The following is an 18,829-nucleotide window of genomic DNA, read 5'->3' as shown; positions in this document are numbered from 1 at the left end:
AGCTGGGCATAATTTACCATTTGGACAAAACCTAAGGGAACACCTACCAAGGGGTTAAAAAGTAACTGAATCATTCAGAAGACCTATCACTTTGAAAATTCTTTTTCCAAGTGAAGAAATCTGTGGGACACCTAATTTTAAAATATGAATGAAATTCTAGTTTATGATGACACAGGTAACAATAAAATCCCTAACCTTTGATTTTCTGCTTATCTGGTTCAATTCTCCACATCACTTAAATCTAACCACGACCTAGCAAGTAAGAAGGTATGAATACTTTGAACTCAATAGAGGTGAAGACTGTGGATCAGATCTACATGGTCTCTCCTCAGGGGCAGATTACCGTTGGATTCATTTGATTGAAAATCTTGGTATAGAGGTATGAATTTAGAAAAAAAAATCTAATTTCCTATTATTGCTACTTTTCTTAATTCTCTATGGTGACATTTACAAAATACAAGCACAAAACACACTTAAAAAGAATTACACCTACCGCCAATTGTACAGGTCAAAGACAATATTAGAATGATGTCAGGGAGGTCCTGAGAAGTTTTCGTGAATGTATTCCTAAAAATATCCAGCCATATGTTGGTAAATCCTTTGTTAAGAAAAGTGAAATTAGAAACAGGGCCATTCATCCTGTGGTTTCTCATAGGCCGTCTGAATCCAACTCTTAGGACTCTCTGCAAAACTCACCTAGGACAAAAAGAACATAAGATTTTCCTTCTTGGTGGCCTTCTACAGCTTTTCTTAAAAAAATAAATAGAAAGCCTATATTTCTCTTTAGTTATTTCTAGTGATTTCTTAGGGTGTGCCAAAATTAGGGATGCCTCCCTCTTCTATGATGTTTCCAATTTAGATGACAGAAGAATTATAACCCCAAGTGATAGGGACGAGCCAGTGTCATCCTGTGTTCTTATGATGCCAAGCACTACTCAGCTATTTTCATCCTGTATCTATCCAGCTGAAAAGAGGATTTTTCATCTAACCAGTCACCAGGACCACAAGCTGGTGCAGGTTACTTAGTTCTGAGGATGGACAACTAGGGGTCTGCTCTCAGCTTATCTGAGCCTCTGGAAGCATGTTCCGGCAGCTATTCCAAAGTAAGAAGTGGTGGTGGTGAGAATATTCTGATCTCTTTTGTTGTTCTATCCAGACAGAAATTAATAGACTATGATGATGTTTAATAACAGCCTTCTTTTATCTCCTCTGAGACATTGATAGGCCATGTTTTCTCTAACTTTTAAATATTTTTATAGCAACCAAGGACCTAAGAAAAATATTGAAAACAAGATGATTTAAAACAAGGGAGTTGTTACATGTTTCTATTGTTACTTCTTGGAAAAGGAACAAGGGCCATGGTGTGTCTTGGTTTGAAGAAATAGGTAATAGCTGCAGTCTGCCAATCCCACTTGCTTCCCATGGTGAGGAAAGTTTTACGTCGGGGTCTTAAACTTCATGCAGAGAACTCTTCCAATTCTCTCAAAATATTGGCTTAACCTTTTCTAGTGTCTATTAGCATCTCATCTGGCTGCCTCGCTAAGCAATCAATTAGTTATTACTAAACTTCCTCTCACAATCCAGCAATGTCTTTTTCAGTTTCATATTTCACATACATATGTTTTATAATATGCTCTTTACCGACTATAAAAACAACCTTTTGAAAGAAAATTAAATGAATACATGCTTATTGTGAATATTTTTGAAATAAATATGTAAAGAAGCATTTCAAAAACCAAAAAAAATATGCACAGTCATGTCATCTAGTGGCTTTTATATATTTTATTTACATAGCTCTGTTCATCCTTATATAATTATACTTTCTACTTCTTTCCACATGGTATTGTAACACCAGCCTCAAAGGGCCTTGTGAACACTGTTTACAAACGTTGTACCATATTAGCACCAATGTAAAAGTGCCGAATCTCTGGTCAGATTGCGACTCTGCACGCAAAGATCTGATGGGCTGCTGCTTGCAGGGTAAAAGACTCTGGGCAACTTGCTGTTGGCCTCAGTTTACTAATCTGTATAGTTTCCCAGTCTGTGTAATTCCTCTCCCTGTATTTATAATTTTATTTGAAATCACCTGGGGAGCTATAACGATACTATTGCCTGAGTCTTATCCTCAGCGATTCCTATTTAAATCAGTCTAGGTGGCAGCTTGGGCTCCCCAGGCAATTTTAATGTGTAGCCAATGTTAGTAACCACTGTGATTCACCCAATTCAAAGGCAATATTGCTCAGTTTTCAGTCTCAAAGCCAGCTTATTTTCAATATTCTTGAGTCAGATATTTTGAGAAAGGGTATCAATGCCCTTCTGGTGAAGACCCCAGAAACACATCTGTAGTTGACAAGTTTGGTTTATTATGTGTCTCAGTGAGGGAGGCCATTCACCCTGGGGAACTGTTGGGAGGTTCAGTAAAAGGATGTTAGAAAGAACTAATTGTGGATCTGGGTAATTTTGGAGAAGGTCTAAGGAAGTGAAAGTTTACTATAACTTGGGTGCTGTCAGAAAGCAAGGACAGGGCTTCCCTGGTGGCGCAGTGGTTGAGAGTCCACCTGCCGATGCAGGGGACACGGGTTCGTGCCCCGGTCTGGGAAGATCCCATGTGCCGCAGAGTGGCTGGGCCCGTGAGCCATGGCCGCTGAGTCTGCGCGTCCGTAGCCTGTGCTCCGCAATGGGAGAGGCAGCAACAGTGAGACGCCCGCGTACCACAAAAAAAAAAAAAAAAAAAAAAGCAAGGACAATTCTGTGATTGGGGATCTCAATAAATCTTATGTATAGAGAAAGCAGACTAGAATGGGGATAAAGCTGTGATGAGTACAGAAGCAGCAGCCACTCATTTTAGATGAGGGAGGGGATGTTTGGTACTGTATGGGTTGCATGGTGACTTCTTTTTGTCCAACTTTCTTTACGGTCTCCTAGTGAATTCATCTGATTTTGATGTTCTGTGAGATTATATGTCCAATAGGAGAACAGCATGGACTAGCTGTGAGCATCAGACCAGCTTGTAGTAACACTAGGTGACACCTAGCTCTGGGTGTCAGACCAGTTCCCTGATGTTTGGGGCTGCTTATTTTTGGTTTGTTTCATTTTTCCTCAAAGGATTTCTAAATTCCTTAACCTCACTTTAACATGTTAAGAACTGAAAGTAGACCAAGGGATCTTGATAGTAATTTAAGTGATAGAGGAGAGCAAGCTCAGTTATCCCTCTAAGACAGAGATTTTCAACCTTGACTGCATATTGGAATCAGAGAGTTTTAAAAATACAGATACCTGGGTGGTACCACAGAGGTTAATTTAATTGGTCTAAGGTGCAACCTGAGTATTAGGAACCTAAAAACTTCCCAGTGATTCTAATAATCAGCCATTATTTAGAAGCACTGCTCTAGGAGAAATCTGTGCCATTAGGGAAGAACATTGTGATAGACTGATGGTATTTGCTCTCAGCATCAAACTATTTAGGAAAACATTGTCAATTTCACCTATTAATTTTCTCACTGTTACTCCTGGACTAAATATTCTGGAGCAAATGGGTTTGACCAAAAAAGGAAAACTATTTTCTGCATCATGGTTATACATTCCTATAGGCTCTCAGAATTTAATACAGTTAAGGAAACTATTGTTTTCCAAACTAAAAGCAGGGATACATGTTCCCATAAGCATTTTCTCATTTCTAAAATTGTTTATTTGAAACCTTAATAGCCATGACACATGTACCCCAATGTTCATTGTGGCACTATTTACAATAGCCAGGTCATGGAAGCAACCTAAATGCCCATCGACATATGAATTGATAAAGAAGATGTGGTACATACATACAATGGAATATTACTCAGCCATAAAAAGGAACAAAATGGGGTCATTTGTAGAGATGTGGATGGACCTAGAGGCTGTCATACAGAGTGAAGTAAGTCAGAAAGAGAAAAACAAATATCATACATTATTAATGCATATATGTGGAATCTAGGAAAATGGTACAGATGAACCTGTTTGCAAGGCAGAAATAGAGATACAGGCATAGAGAACAAATGTATGGACACCAAAAGGGGAAAGGGGGTGTGGGATGAATTGGGAGATTGGGATTGACATATATACACTAATATGTAAAAAATAGATTACTAATGAAAACCTACTGTATAGCACAGGGAACTCCACTTCACTGTACAGTAGAATCTAACACAGCATTGTAAAACAACTATACCCCAATAAAAAACTTAATTAAAAAAGAAAACCTTAATAAGTGTTTATACATTCAATCCTAATAAATCCCTTTCATAGAAGAATAAAATTACTGCAAATCTTAATTATTCTTGAACTTTAGGGACATATATGGTCAAGTTCAACAGAATTTCCCTGTTTGGCTGTAAATACTCAATTTGGCTTCTTCAACCTCTACTCCAAATTCTCCTAACAAACCTTTCCCCTGACCAAAATGATCTCATGTTAAGTTAGCATGTAAATGCTAATATCATTCTAGTTTGATACTTTAAAGGATATGGGTAAAGAAGTAGCAGTTTAGATTAAACAGATTTTCAATGTAATTAAAACTATTCTTCAGCTTAAATTGACTTTTGACAATTTTGAATAAGTTTATGAGTTAATGCCTTATTAGGTAAAAAATATTGATTTGCCTTGAAATTGCCACATAGGTTTCCTATAGTAACTTATCAATAAATTAAATAATGCCTCAAATCTCTTTCTGTGTGAAGTTAATAACTGTCCTCTCAAAAATGGCATATGGATTTGTCCTGAACGTCACTTAGCCTTGAGAAATTCTCTCTCATGGAGTGGAAATCGTACTGATTCACTCTGTACTTGAAAATGGGAAATCTTTCTTCCTTTTAATCACCACATTTTGCAGGAATTTGGTGACAAAATTATCCTGAAAAGAGAGCTGTGGGATCCCAGTAATCTTCATTAGCTGTAAAGCTCTCATTGATTTATGACAGATACAGAGCTGGGGTTGGATTGTCTCTTCAGAAGACTCTCCACACAATACAGCGGGGCCTTACTCACAGACTCAGAAGGTGGGCAGTCTGTTGCCCTCCTAAGGTTTCTTCACTCAGAACGAGCCCCTCCTCCCTCTCGGCTCTAATGCATACACCTGAGGAGATTCACCACGGCATCAGTGTGCTTTCCTCTTGGTGCCTCATAAGGCAAAGGGAACAATCACCAGGCAGGTGAGCCACAGTCTGGAAAGTTGATATGGGAAGTGTAATGGAGGAGGGGCAGGGGCTAAGAGACAGAAATTCACACTGAAAGGCTGGTTGATCTTCGGAAAAGTGTTTGATTGGCTGCCATAGGAAAGTTGGAAACTACAAGAGGGAGTGGCTGGCTGAATCTGTAGCTGGAATACTGTGGGAGCATTTGTTCTTTGCGGAAGAAAGTACCCAAGGAGAAGGACAACTTCCTGAAGGGGAAGCCAAGGGAGGACTCACCATCTAGAGCCTCAGGAGGAGTATCGTGTGGTATGTAGGTGAGAAGTGGAGGCTACCTAATCCGTTCACCCTAGAACAGCCGCAACTAACTGCTACCTCACTGACAGTTACTTGCTGTAAGCCCCGCCCCTGGTCTGAACCCATTGGCTTCAGCTTCACAACCCCTGACTTGATTGGCTGATGAAATACAGTCCTAGAAGGTGCTACACAGCATCATTGCCCCTGCACATCTACGGCAATCCTTGAAGCCTTAAGGACGTTTATTTTAAAAAAATAAATAAATAAACAAGGGTGAAAAGGAACCTCCAGAAATTGTATTGCTCTATTAATTTAAAACTTAGGAACAATGGATTTCTGGCAAAGAGTCAATAGACACTGTTTTCCCGGAATTCTGGTGGGAATGAGACTCCTAGATAAGATAGAGTAATAGAGATTTTGAAATATGAGGATGCAGGTTGCTGGGTTAGGAAACAAAAAAGAGACAGAGGGAGACAATGGCTATTCTAACCATGTAGGAGAATGCAATCAAGACAGGCAAGATAGATTTTACCTTCTGAGTCCTTTATCTAGGAAAATATTTTGGAATAATGATAGACTCATTTCTTTTTTCTAAACATAATATGAAAAGGATATTTTCATTGAAATTACTTAGTAATACTACCATAGAGCCAATTTTCATGTTCCCACTCTCATCATAAAATGTTTGGGAAGGAATTTTATAATGATTTTGAAATCTAGATTCTTATTTGGCTCTATGCTCTAGAGGTGCTCCCTATTTTGCCTATATGGGTCCTTCTGGCCTCTGATTTGGTTGGTTGCCATGCCTTGCCTTGCAAGGAGGCTCCCAGCCACTGGAAGACAGGCTCAGGTCACCTGCTGGCCACATGGCCTCAGGAGGTCCTGGTGTAGTTCTAGTCTACTGATGGGCAGAGATGTGTGCTGCAGTGGGTGAATGTGGGGCTGGCAGCCTCAGATCTAGTGTTGGCTTGCTGGTGGGTAGGACTGGTTTTTGACATGGCTCGTTGTTGGGTTTGGGCTGTCCCAAAGCTGGTGTTGGCCCACTGGTGAGTGGGGTAGATCCCATGGTGGCTGGCTGAGGTGTCCAAGTTGTCTCAGATCTGGTATTTACCTTCTGTTCAGTGGGCTGGTGCCTAGAGGATCCCAGGGCTAGAGCTGCCACACTTGTGGGTGGAGTCAGATTCCCAAGTCTCAAGCTACAGGACCCTGGAGGTCTCAGAGCTTGTGTAGACCTGCTGGTAAGGGGGGCTGGTTTTTGACATGGTTGGCTGCAAGGTCTGGCATGTTCTGAGCTGGTGTTGCCCTGCTGGTGGGTGGTTCCGGATCCCAAGGTGGCTGACTGAACGTCTGCCATGGTCCTGGGGCTGGTGCCTACCCACTGGTGGGTGAGGCTGGCCCTAGGGCTACTGCCAGCTAACTGGTGGATGAAACTGGATCCCAGGGTCTCTGGCTGCAGGACCCTGTGGGTCCCAGTGATAGTGCCAGAGGACCCCTGGGTCCAGGGTCCTCTGGTGGACAGGGCCAGGTCCTGAGGCAGGTGCAGGCTGTGCGGTATTAAGGCAGCAAGCCTACTGGTGGGTACAGCTGTGTCTCCACTCAGGTCATTGCTTGTCCTAAGGTGTCCCAGCCCACAGGCTGATGGATGGGGCTGAGTCCTGGCACTTATAAGCTAGAGGCAGGACTCCAAAATGGGTCTTGCCAGCACCCGGACCACATGGCAGAATGAGCTCCCCAAATGGCTGCCACCAGTGTCTATGTCCCTGGGGCAAGCCCCTGCTGCCTTCTGCCTCTCCAGGAGGCTCTCCAGGAACAGCATGTTGCTCTGATCCAGGCTTCCTTCAAATGACTGCTTCTGCCCTGGTTCCCGAAGCATGTGAGATTCTGTGTGTGCCCTTTGGGAGTGGAGTCTGTATCTCCTATAGCCCTCTGGCTCTCCTGAAAGCAAGCCCTGACTGCCTTCAAAGCCAAATGTTCTGGAGGAAGCATCTTCCTGGGCAGTACCCCCAGGCTGGGGAGCCCAATTTGGGTCTCAAACCCCTTGCTTCTTTGGGAGAACCTCTGCAATTGTAATTATCCTCACATTCGTGGGTTACCCACCCAGGGGTGTGGGTCTTGACTGTACCACATTTCCACCTCTCCTATCCGTCTCATTGTGGCTCCTTCTTTATATCTTTAGTTGTGCAAGATATTTTCTGCTAGTCTTCCAGTTTTTTCTCATCAATAATTTATGTGTGAATAATTGTAATTTTGGTGTACCCATGAGAGAAGGTGAGCTCAGAGTCTTCATAGTCCTCCATCTTGGCCACTCCTCTTAATTGGGGTATCGTTGTTTTACAATGTTGTGTTAGTTTCTACTGTACAACAAAGTGAAGTAGGGTTCCCTGTGCTCTAACAGCAGATTCTCAGTAGTTATCTATTTTATACATATTGGTGCATATATGTCAATCCCAATCTCCCAATTCATCCCACCCCTGGCTTTCCCCCCTTGGTGTCCATATGTTTGTTCTCTACATCTGTGTCTCTATTTCTGCCTTGCAAAGGTTTTTGATAAAAATTAGCTGTTAATGTTATTGAAAATCTTTTTCTACTTTCAAGATTCTCTTTGTCTTTGATGATGTTTGATTATGATGTGCCTTGGTGTGGATCTTTTTTTTTTTTTTGGCTGTGTTGGATCTTCATTTCTGTGCGAGGGCTTTCTCTAGTTGTGGCGTGCGAGGGCCACTCTTCATTGTGGTGCATGGACTTCTCACTATCGTGGACTCTCTTATTGCGGAGCACAGACTCCAGACACGCAGGCTCGGTAGTTGTGGCTCATGGGCACAGTTGCTCTGCGGCATGTGGGATCTTCCCAGGCTAGGGCTCGAACCCATGTCCCCTGATTAGCAGGCTGATTCTCAACCACCGCGCCACCAGGGAAGCCCCGGTGTGGATCTTTCTGTATTTATTCTACAGAATAAATATTCTTGGATATGTAGACTAATGATATTTTTAATCAAATTTGGAAAGTTTTCGGGTATTGTAAAAAATTTATTTATTTATTTTTGGCTGCATTGGGTCTTCATTGCTGTGCGCAGGTTTTCTCTAGTTGAGGCGAGCGGGGGCTACTCTTCGTTGCGGTGCACAGGCTTCTCATTGCGGTGGCTGCTCTTGTTGCGGAGCACGGGCTATAGGCACGCAGCTTCAGTAGTTGTGGTGCACAGGCTTAGTTGCTCCGTGGCAAGTGGGATCTTCCCCGACCAGGGCTTGAACCCGTGTTCCCTGCATTGGCAGGCAGATTCTTAACCACTGAGCCACCAGGGAAGCCCTTAGGCATTATTTTTTAAAATATTCTTTCTATCCCGTTTCTGTATCCCTTCTCCTTCTGGGACTTTCCTTACGAATATGGTGGTGCTCAGATAGTGTTCCACAGATCTCTGAGGTTCTGTTCATTTTTCCTCAGTCATTTTTCTGTTTCTCAGACTAGACCTATCTTCAAGTTTATTGATTCTAACTTTTGCCTCCTTGAACCGGTCGTTGAACAATTCTAGTGAATTTTTCATTTCAGTCATACTTTTCTAATCCAGAATTTCTGTACATTCCTTTTTATAACTTTTAATCTCTTTATCAATATTTTATACTCAGTGATACATCATTCTTAATACACCTTCCTTTAATTTTTTAGACACGGTTTCCTTTAGAGTACTTTGCTCGGATCCCAGTCATTCTTTAAAGTTATAATGCTGTGTTCACATCTTTATTACTCACAAGAAAAGAATCAGCGGCAGGGTTTTCACCTCAATAGAACTTGGTGTTCCCCAACATAGCAGCAGTGCTCCTCCCTGACTCAGAGGCTGCTGGGCATTTAATCCTAATATGTTTTACTCACAATGAGTTCTTTCTCTATCTCAGGAAGAGCTCCCCAAACCAGAGGTAATATATTCATTATTTAGCATCAGTTTCCAGTTCCCTTTGAAAACTGAGTTTTCTCTGTCTCATTACCACAGCAACCTCTCTCAGGTGGGTAGTAGACTTACTTATAAGTGTGGGTTTAGAAGCTGGAATTTAGATAGAGGGAAGTTTTGTCTTAAGGGAAGTCAGGAAAGAAAGACTTCCAATACCTAGAGCCACAGGAAAGAGATGGATATTGGTATATGAGGTGGGGGGAGGGTGGGGACCATCTATGCCAATAGAGGCTTTTGTTTTCCTGAGACAGGAGCTGAGGGAGAAGTTATGAGAGGAGAAGGTAATTTTTATAGGGATTTATGAGTGACAAAAAGAGAAAAGAAAAGCCTTAGTGCCCAAAACATGTTCAGTATGTGCACACATTAGCACGGGGTGAGGTGAGGGTATGGCTATGTGTGTACAAACTGGAGGCTGCTTAATGATCTCACTCCAGAGAAGTTAAGCCCAGCTGCAATTCTCTGAGAACACTAATTTCCCCAAGTCCTAGCCCTGGTTTCAATGCCCCATCCCTGGTCTGTTTGGCTAGTTAAGTGTAATTCTAGGAGGTTCTGGAAAAAATCACCAACCGTAACTTGTAAGAGAGGACATACAGTCCAGAAGACCCTAATCATTAAACCAGCAATAACAGAAGTGCAGGAGGGAAAAAAAAATCCTCACTTTCAAATGAATTGTTCACATTAAAAAAGTATGGTGTGAACCGGTAGAGAATGAACACTGCTTTTCCAGGATTCCAGCAGGAGGAAGACCTTCTGGGGAAGCTGGTATGAATTCATGTGCATAAAACACCAATAAGCAGGTGGCTGGGTTGGAACTGAAGGGAGAAAAATAGAAACCAAGCAAGGAGTGCTTTCCCTCTACTTAAAATTGTATATAGAGAGAGGAGTTTATAGGAAGGTGAAAATGATCTGTTTGTTGGCTTTTTCATTTTAATACATAAATAGTATTTACTTTGAAACTGCTTAATGATTTTACAGGAAAGTTATTTTTTAATTTTCCCACTCCAGCTGTTTCAGGAGATGGATTTTAGGGACTAGATCCCGAGAGGAATGATTTTTAGACACTTAGCATACCTCTGTGGAAAGCGGTCTTTTCACCTAATCTCACTGTGGGTAAACTAGTTTGATATGCATGACATACATAAAAAACTGGGAAAGGTTAGTAACACTACCCAAAGAAGAGCTAATTAAATTTTTTTGCAAGTCAGCAGGTAAGTTTTGAGGCCCTGTGTATGAATCATGTGACAGCTAAAGGACAGCAGGCAGATATGTTTAAGTAAAATTTTATGTATAGACCTAGGATTCTGAATAGGGCTGGCGCACAGGAAGTTAAAAATCAAGACAATGTTTTAATGGATTTTTGGAGCAAGTGGTTACTGAGTAACAGATTTGGCTGTAAACGCTTCATTTCAGTTCCAGAGTTCAGTTAGAAAATGAAATACTGCAAATGTTAGTGAAGATTTTATCATCAAATTTCATGGGCTTTGCATCCATCCTATTATCCAGCTCTTCATGCTACCCCTCTGGGTACAAGGATCAGGTAAATTTCTACTTTTTCTCTCAAATGCATTTAGGTGGAAATCAATGGTAAATAAATACCAGGCTGTAGCACAGGCTCCGGACACGCAGGCTCAGCGGCCATGGCTCACGGGCCCAGCTGCTCCGCGGCATGTGGGATCTTCGCGGACCGGTGCACAAACCCATGCCCCCTGCATCGGCAGGCGGACTCTCAACCACTGCGCCACCAGGGAAGCCCAGGCTGTAGTCTTTTTACTTTCATAAGGTTAAGTGAAGAGGACATTATGTTTGGGTCTGCATGTTAATCATGTAGCTATCCAACTTGTTGACAACTAGCAAACAGTTTAAGTTGAGCATATTTGAAACAGTGACTTAGTAAACAGAGAATGAAAGAAATGTAATAAGCACTGCTTCTGAAGTGAACCCAAGTAGCTCAAACAGGGGAGCCAGAAGCCTGCTGGAAGCAAATGAATTCTTTGCAAGTTAGTTAGTTTTGTAGTATTCCTTGCAGCCCATTTGCCTTTTAAGTTTGACTTGTTTTGAGGCTCTTCTTGGTCATTAAGAAGTTTTCATTTTTGTGTTGTCATATCTGTTGGGGGTTTTTGTGGGTTTGTTTATCATTACAAACTGAGGTACACCTGAAACACATCAAAGATTTAATAAGTATTCAAGTCCTGCTTTTTTCTAGTCATTTAAAAATAATTTGATTAAAGATATTTAACTCAAATCCATCTAAAATCAGTTTGGTTCACAGTAAAGGCAATAACTAATGTTCTACAGGAACAGCAGAGAAAAAGCATCATGATAACTTCAGTTAAGGGTTTTTTCATGGGGCAAGTATCATTTGAATTTAGCTAGATGGTTCGAACAAAAGTTAAATGTGGGGTGATATATGCTGAGAAAAAAAAAAGAATGTGACAGGTACAGGAAAACATTATGTTCAGGTTTCTTCTCCTTAACTTACTTCTGCATCTAAAATGCAAAATGGAGAAGACTGTCACCAAGTAACTCAGAATCTAGTAAGGGACACACGCATGTGAACAAGTAATTATGAAGGAGTGTGGTAAGCACAGTTATAGAAATTGTTATGGAAATAGTAATTGTTAGCTTGTTACTCTTTTGTGTTGCTCTTTTGACTTCCCTTAATACTTTTCCCTTTTTCCTTGAGGGCAGGGACTATATCACCCATGATAACTAAAATGTCTATGGTTATTTATAACCAGCATTACATCTATATGTTCTCCTTTCATATTCACAATATTCTGTGAGTCAGGTACCACTAAGCCCATTTTTCAGATGAAAATGCTGAGGCTTAGGAAGGTAAAGGATTGCTACAAAACCACACTCTTGAAAGTAGCCCGAGTAGGACATCATCACAGTCTTTTGTTGACAAATGAAACACTATGTATGCAACAAACATGTGATATTTATTTAAATATTCTACAATACTGTGTACATAGTTCCAGACCAAGAAATTTTTGAAAATTATTTGAAAAAAGTTTTGTTTATCATTTGAACATGAAAATCAATAGAAGTGGATGAAAAGCAGAGAGCATAACATGAGGTAAGTAAAGTACATAAAGATTTATTTTTAACATCTTTATTGGAGTATAATTGCTTTACAATGGTGTGTTAGTTTCTGCTTTATAACAAAGTGAAACAGCTATATATACACATATATCCCCATATCTCCTCCCTCTTGCATCTCCTTACCAACTTCTGTATCCCACCCCTGTAGGTGGTCACAAGCACCAAGCTGATCTCCCTGTGCTATGCAGCTGCTTCCCACTAGCTATTTATTTTACACTTAGTAGTGTATATAAGTCCATACCAATCTCTCACTTCGTACCAGCTTACCCTTCCCCCTCCCCGTGTCCCCAAGTCCATTCTTTAGGTCTCCATCTTTATTCCTATCCTGGCCCTAGGTTCTTCAGAACCTTTTTTTTTTTTTTTAGATTCCATATATATGTGTTAGCATATGGTATTTGTTTTTCTCTTTCTGACTTACTTCACTCTGTATGACAGTCTCTAGGTCCATCCACCTCACTACAGATAACTCAATTTCGTTTCTTTTTATGGCTGAGTAATATTCCATTGTATATATGGGCCACATCTTCTTTATCCATTCATCTGTCGATGGATACTTAGGTTGTTTCCATGTCATGGCTATTGTAAATACAGCTGGAATGAACACTGTGGTACATGACTCTTTTTGAATTATGGTTTTCCCAGGGTATATGCCCAGTAGTTTGCTGCGTCATATGGTAGTTCTATTTTTAGTTTTTTAAGAAACCTCCATGGTATTCTCCATAGTGGCTGTATCAATTTACATTCCCACCAACAGTGCAAGAGAGTTCCCTTTTCTCCACACCCTCTCCAGCATTTACTGTTTATAGATTTTTTGATGATGGCCATTCTGAATGGTGTGTGGTGATACCTCATTGTAGCTTTGATTTGCATTTCTCTAATGATTAGTGATGTTGAGCATACTTTCATGTGTTTGTTGGAAATCTGTATAACTTCTTTGGAGAAATGTCTATTTAAGTCATCTGCCCAATTTTGGATTGGGTTGTTTGATATTGAGCTGCATGAGCTGCTTGTAAATTTTGGAGATTAATCCTTTGCCAGTTGCTTCATATGCAAATATTTTCTCCCCTTCTAAGGGTTTTCTTTTCATCTGGTTTCTGGTTTCCTTTGCTATGCAAAAGTTTTAAGTTTCAATAGGTCTCATTTGTTTAATTTTGTTTTTATTTCCATTACTCTAGGAGATGGGTCAAAAAGGATCTTGCTGTGATTTATGTCATGGAGTGTTCTGCCTATGTTTTCCTCTAAGAGTTTTATAGTATCTGGCCTTACATTTAGGTCTTTAATCCATTTTGAGTTTATTTTTGTGTATGGTGTTAGGGAGTGTTCTCATTTCATTCTTTTACATGTAGCTGTCCAGTTTTCCCAGCACCACTTATTGAAGAGGCTGTCTTTTCTCCATTTTATATTATTGCCTCCTTTATCAAAGATAAGGTGACCATATGTGCGTGGGTTTATCTCTGGGCATTCTATCTTGTTCCATTGATCTATATTTCAGTTTTTGTGCCAGTACCGTACTGTCTTGATTATTGTAGCTTTGTAGTATAGTCTGAAGTCCAGGAGCCTGATTCCTCCAGCTCCAGTTTTCTTTCTCAAGATTGCTTAGGCTATCTAATTGCTTAAGATTGTCTGATGTTTTGCTCATGATTAGACTGGGGTTGTGAATTTTGGGGAGGAAGGCCACAGAAGTAAAATGTCATTTTAATTATATCATGTTAAATATATCTACTATCAACTTATGTTTACATAAGATACATTTGCAATAAAGTTAGATTTTCAGGTTACAATCTTCACTCCTTGGGATCCTCAATCTTCTAAATTATCTTTTTAGTTGTATACATTAAAGTTCATTTGCTGTAAAGCTCAATACATCTTGACAACTGTATAATGTCACTTATTGACCACTATGGTATCACACAGAATAGTTTCATTACCCTAAAACTCTCCTGTGCTTCACCCATTCAACCCTACCCCCTACCTCTGAACCCCTGTTTACCACTGATATTTTTTACTGTGTCTGCAGTTTTACCTTTTCCAGAATGGCATATAATTGGAATCATACAGTATGTAGCCTTTTTAGACTGGTTACTTTCACTTAGCAATATGCATTTAAGGTTTCTCCACATCTTTTTGTGACCTGGTAGCTCATTTCTTTTTATGACTGTAAAACATTTTGTTGTATAAATGTCATTTGTGTACTCATTTACCTATTGAAGTCATCTTTGTTGTTTTCAGTTTTTTGTGATTATGGATAAGGAGGCTATAAACATTTTCATGCAGATTTTTGTGTGGATGTAAGTTTTATAGTAAGTTGGGTAAATACCTAGGAACACAGTTGCTTGATCATATGGTAAGCATATGTTTAGTTTTGTAAGAAACTGTCAAAATGTCATGCAAAGAAGCTATACCATTTTGCATTCCCATCAGCAGTGAATGAGAGTTCCTGTTTTTGGTCACATTCTCACCAGCACTTAGTATTGTAATTTTTTTTAACCACTCCAATAAGTCTGTAGTAGAATCTCATTATTGTTTTAATTTTCAATTTCCGTATTACAAGAGATTTTGTGCGTTTTTTCATGTACTTATTTGCCACTTATATATCTTCTTTCATGAGGTTCCTGTTCAGACTTTTGCCTAATTTTTAATTAAGTTGTTTGTTTTCTTATTGTTTTTTGTATATTTTGGATACAAATCTGCTATAGTCTAAATATTCATGTTTCCCTCTGCAAATTCATATATTGAAATCCTAATCCCCAAAGATTATCGTATTTGTAGGTGGGGCCTTTGGGAGGTGTTTATGTCATGAGGGTAGAGCCCTGATGAATGGGATTAGTGCTCTCATGAAAGATCCACAGAGAATTTAGTCCCTGTCACCATGTGAGGATACAATGAGAACTCAACAAACCATAAGAGGGCTCTCACCCAATCATGCTGGCACCCTAATCTTGGACTTCCAACCTCCAGAACTGTGAGAAATAAATTTCTGTTGTTTATAAACCACTCAGTCTGTTGTATTTTGTTATAGCAGCCTGAAAGGACTAAGAAAAAGTCCTATATGATGTACATATTTTACAAATACTTTCTTCCAATCTGTGTTTTATCTTTATATTCCCTTAACATTGTCTTTCATAGAACAAAAGTTCTTAATTTTAATGAAGTCCAACTCATCAAAAATTTTTTTACATTCACGGATCATACTTTTGGTATTGTATCTAATAACTCATCACCACTCCCAAGGTTACCTAGATTTCCTCCTATGCTTCTTTCTAGAAGTTTTATAGTTTTCCATGTTTTAATTGATCTATAAATCCATTTTGAGTTAATTTTTGTGAAAGTTAGATGCATATATTAATTTTTTTTAGCATATGGATGTTGTGAAAGGTTGAATAACATCCCCCTTGCTCCCAAATTTATGTCTACCTGGAACCTCAGAATGTGATCTTATTTAGAAATAGGATCTTTGCAGATGAAATTAAGGTAAGGATCTCAGGATGAAATCATCCTGGGTTAGGGTGGGCCCTAAATCCAGTGACTCGTGTCCTTATAAGAAGTGGATAGGACACACAGAGACAGAGTAGAATAGCATATGAAGATAGAGGAACATAGTACAGTGAAGCATCTATAAATCAAGGAATGCCAAGGTTTGTTGGAAACCACTAGAAACTTGGAGAGCAGCAACCAACACTACTGACACCTTGATTTAGGACTTCTAACTTCTAGATCTGTGAAAAAATAAATTTCTATTGGTTTAAGTCACCAAGTGTGTAATAGTTTGTTATGGCATCCCTAGGAAAGTAATCAGACATCCAATTGTCCCAGCAACATCATTTGTTTAAAAGACTGTTCTTTCTCCATTGAATTGCCTTTGCGACTTGGTCAAAAATCAGCTGACTATATTTGTGTGGGTCCATATCTGGACTTTCTATTCTGTTCCATTGATCTATTTTCTATTCTTTGGCCAATACCACACTGTAATGATTACTTCAAGTAAGTCTTGAAGTCGGGTAGTGTCACTTCCCCAACTTTTTTCTTCTCTTTCAGTAGTGCGTTATTCTGGGTCTTTTACCTCTCCATATAAACTTTAGAATCAATTTGTCAATATCCATAAAATAACTTGGTGGAATTTTGATTGGAATTGCATTTAATTGACAGATCAAGTTGGGAAGAACTGATATCTTAACAATACTGTGTCTTCCTGTCCATGAATATGGAATATCTCTCATTTATTTTGTTCTTTGATTTCATTCATCAAAGTTTTGTAGTTTCCCTCATAGAGATCTTGTACATATTTTGTTAGATTTATATCTCAGTATTTCATTCTGGGGCTGCTAATGTAAATGGTATTGTGTTTTTAATTTCAAATTCCACTTGTTCTTTGCTGATATACAGGAAAGTGATTGACTTTTGTATATTAACCTTGCAATTCTACAACCTTCTTATAATCTCTTATTAGTTCCAAGAGTTTCTTTAGTTGTTTCTTTCTAATTTTCTACATACACAATCATACCACCTGAGAAAAAAGATAGTTTTATATCTTTCTTTCAAATCCATATATCTTTTATTTCTTTTTCTTGCTTTATTGCAATAGGGAGAATTTTCAATATGATGTTGAAAAAGAGTGGCAAGAGGGGCATCTTTGTATTGTACCTGATCTTAGGGAGAAAGCTTCAAGTTTCTCACTATTAAAATATGATACTAGCTGTAAGTTTTTTGTAGATATTTTTTATCAGGTGGAGAAAGTTTCCTTCTATTCCTAGTTTACTGAGAGTTTTTATCGTGAATTGGTGTTGGATTTTATTAAATGTCTTTTCTGTATCTATTGATATGATTCCATGTGACTTTTCTTTTATAGGCTGTTGATGTGATGGATTACATTAATTGACTTTCAAATGTTGAACCAGCTTTGCATACCTGGGATAAATCCCACTTGGTTGTGGGGCATAATTCCTTTCACATACTTTTGGATTCAATTTGCTGTTTTCTTTAAGATTTTTCCATCTATGTTCATAAGAGATAGTGGTCTATAGTTTTCTGTTCTTGTAGTGTCTTTAGCATTTTCTTTTTATTCTTTTTAGAGTTTCCATATCTCTGCTTACATTATCCACATGTTCTTGCATGTTTCAACTTTTCCACCAGAGTTCTTAATATATTAATCATAGTTGTTTTCAACTTCATGTCTGGTAATTTCAAATTCTAAACTGTCAACTGAAAGAGAAACACACAACATAAAAGCTGTGAGTTAAATTTTCTTCGAAGACATTATTGAGGGACTATAGCCCAGGAGACAGCCTCTCAGATTGCTCTGAGAAACTGCTCTAAAGAGGTAAGGGAGGAGACAGGAGATTTTATATATATATATATATATTTATATATATAAATATATATATATATAAACTTTTTTGCTGGGAAAAATATGCAGTCAGGCATAAAAATATCACTGCTAATCACAAGAACAGATATCTCAAGTTAATGATTTTAGTGCTTTTCTATGAATGGGAAGATGCAAGAATCTGGGGTCATTGAAATTTTTCCTTAGATATTTATCTTAACTATCTAGGGACTGATATATCCAAAGCAAAGAATGCTTCCTGTTTTCTCCATCCTGAATTCCCCTCAAATTCACTGTCAGTGGGTGACTGCAGTGGCTAATGGCTTGATCCTTGTAGAACTGGGATGGCAGGCAACAATTTTTACTTTATAGTCCTATGTTTGAATCTTGTTTAGATGCTTGCTTTGTCTCTTCAGACTGCTTTTTTCTTTAGTATGCCTTGTAATTTTTTGTTAAAATTCAGATGTGATTTTAGTTCCTATCAAATAATAGGAACTAAGGTAAATGGAGATTTAGTGTGGGTTTTATGGTAATCTGGCCAGAAGTTGGATTGTGTTTACCGTTTACTGTAGGTCTAGGTTTCAAGGGCTTTAAAGTCTTGTAGTTTCCTCATTATTTTTCCCCTGTTGTTTTTTAATTTCCCTAAGAACTCCTTATTTATTGAAGTCTGAGCCTTGTAACCATTTCAGCTGTAATCCACTCTCATATTTTAGCCTTGTTGATGTGGAGGTAAAGAGAGAGGGAGGGGAAGTTTTAAAAAATCTTATGGCTAAACCTCACTCTTTTAGTAGGCCTGTGTCCCTTGTCTGTGACCTTCACAAGTTTTTTTTACCTATTTTTCTCCTCCTTCCTCCCACTTAGATCAGTCAGGAAAACTAAAGGAAACTGAAATTAGGTCACTGTCCTTCCACCCACGTGAGCTAAGGCCGTGGTAAGGTCTTTTACCCTGGACAGTAGGTCTTTTTATGGAAAATGCACTGGGCTTATTTCAAAATGGCAAC

The 18,829-nt window shown here is 39.1% G+C and overlaps 1 protein-coding gene and 1 long non-coding RNA gene across 2 annotated transcripts in view; one reads left to right on the top strand and one right to left on the bottom strand.

Annotated features, from left to right (window-relative positions):
• SLC9C1 (solute carrier family 9 member C1) overlaps nt 1-653 on the bottom strand; it is a 94,373-nt gene extending 93,720 nt beyond the window's left edge. Inside the window, exon 1 of the mRNA XM_032629415.1 lies at nt 494-653. Within this exon, the coding sequence (XP_032485306.1) occupies nt 494-653 (160 nt within the window). The remainder of the gene's footprint in view (nt 1-493) is intronic.
• A 10,158-nt stretch (nt 654-10,811) lies between these two features.
• Nucleotides 10,812-18,829, top strand: part of LOC116753369 — a 46,682-nt gene continuing 38,664 nt past the window's right edge. The window contains exon 1 of the long non-coding RNA XR_004349744.1: nt 10,812-10,937. This is a non-coding gene — a long non-coding RNA (uncharacterized LOC116753369). The remainder of the gene's footprint in view (nt 10,938-18,829) is intronic.

The sequence above is a fragment of the Phocoena sinus genome, chromosome 4, assembly GCF_008692025.1.
Source record: "Phocoena sinus isolate mPhoSin1 chromosome 4, mPhoSin1.pri, whole genome shotgun sequence".
In the NCBI taxonomy this organism is placed as follows: Eukaryota; Metazoa; Chordata; class Mammalia; order Artiodactyla; family Phocoenidae; genus Phocoena; species Phocoena sinus.
Note: the sequence above shows the minus strand (reverse complement) of the source record. Positions and strands in the feature narration are given on the sequence as shown.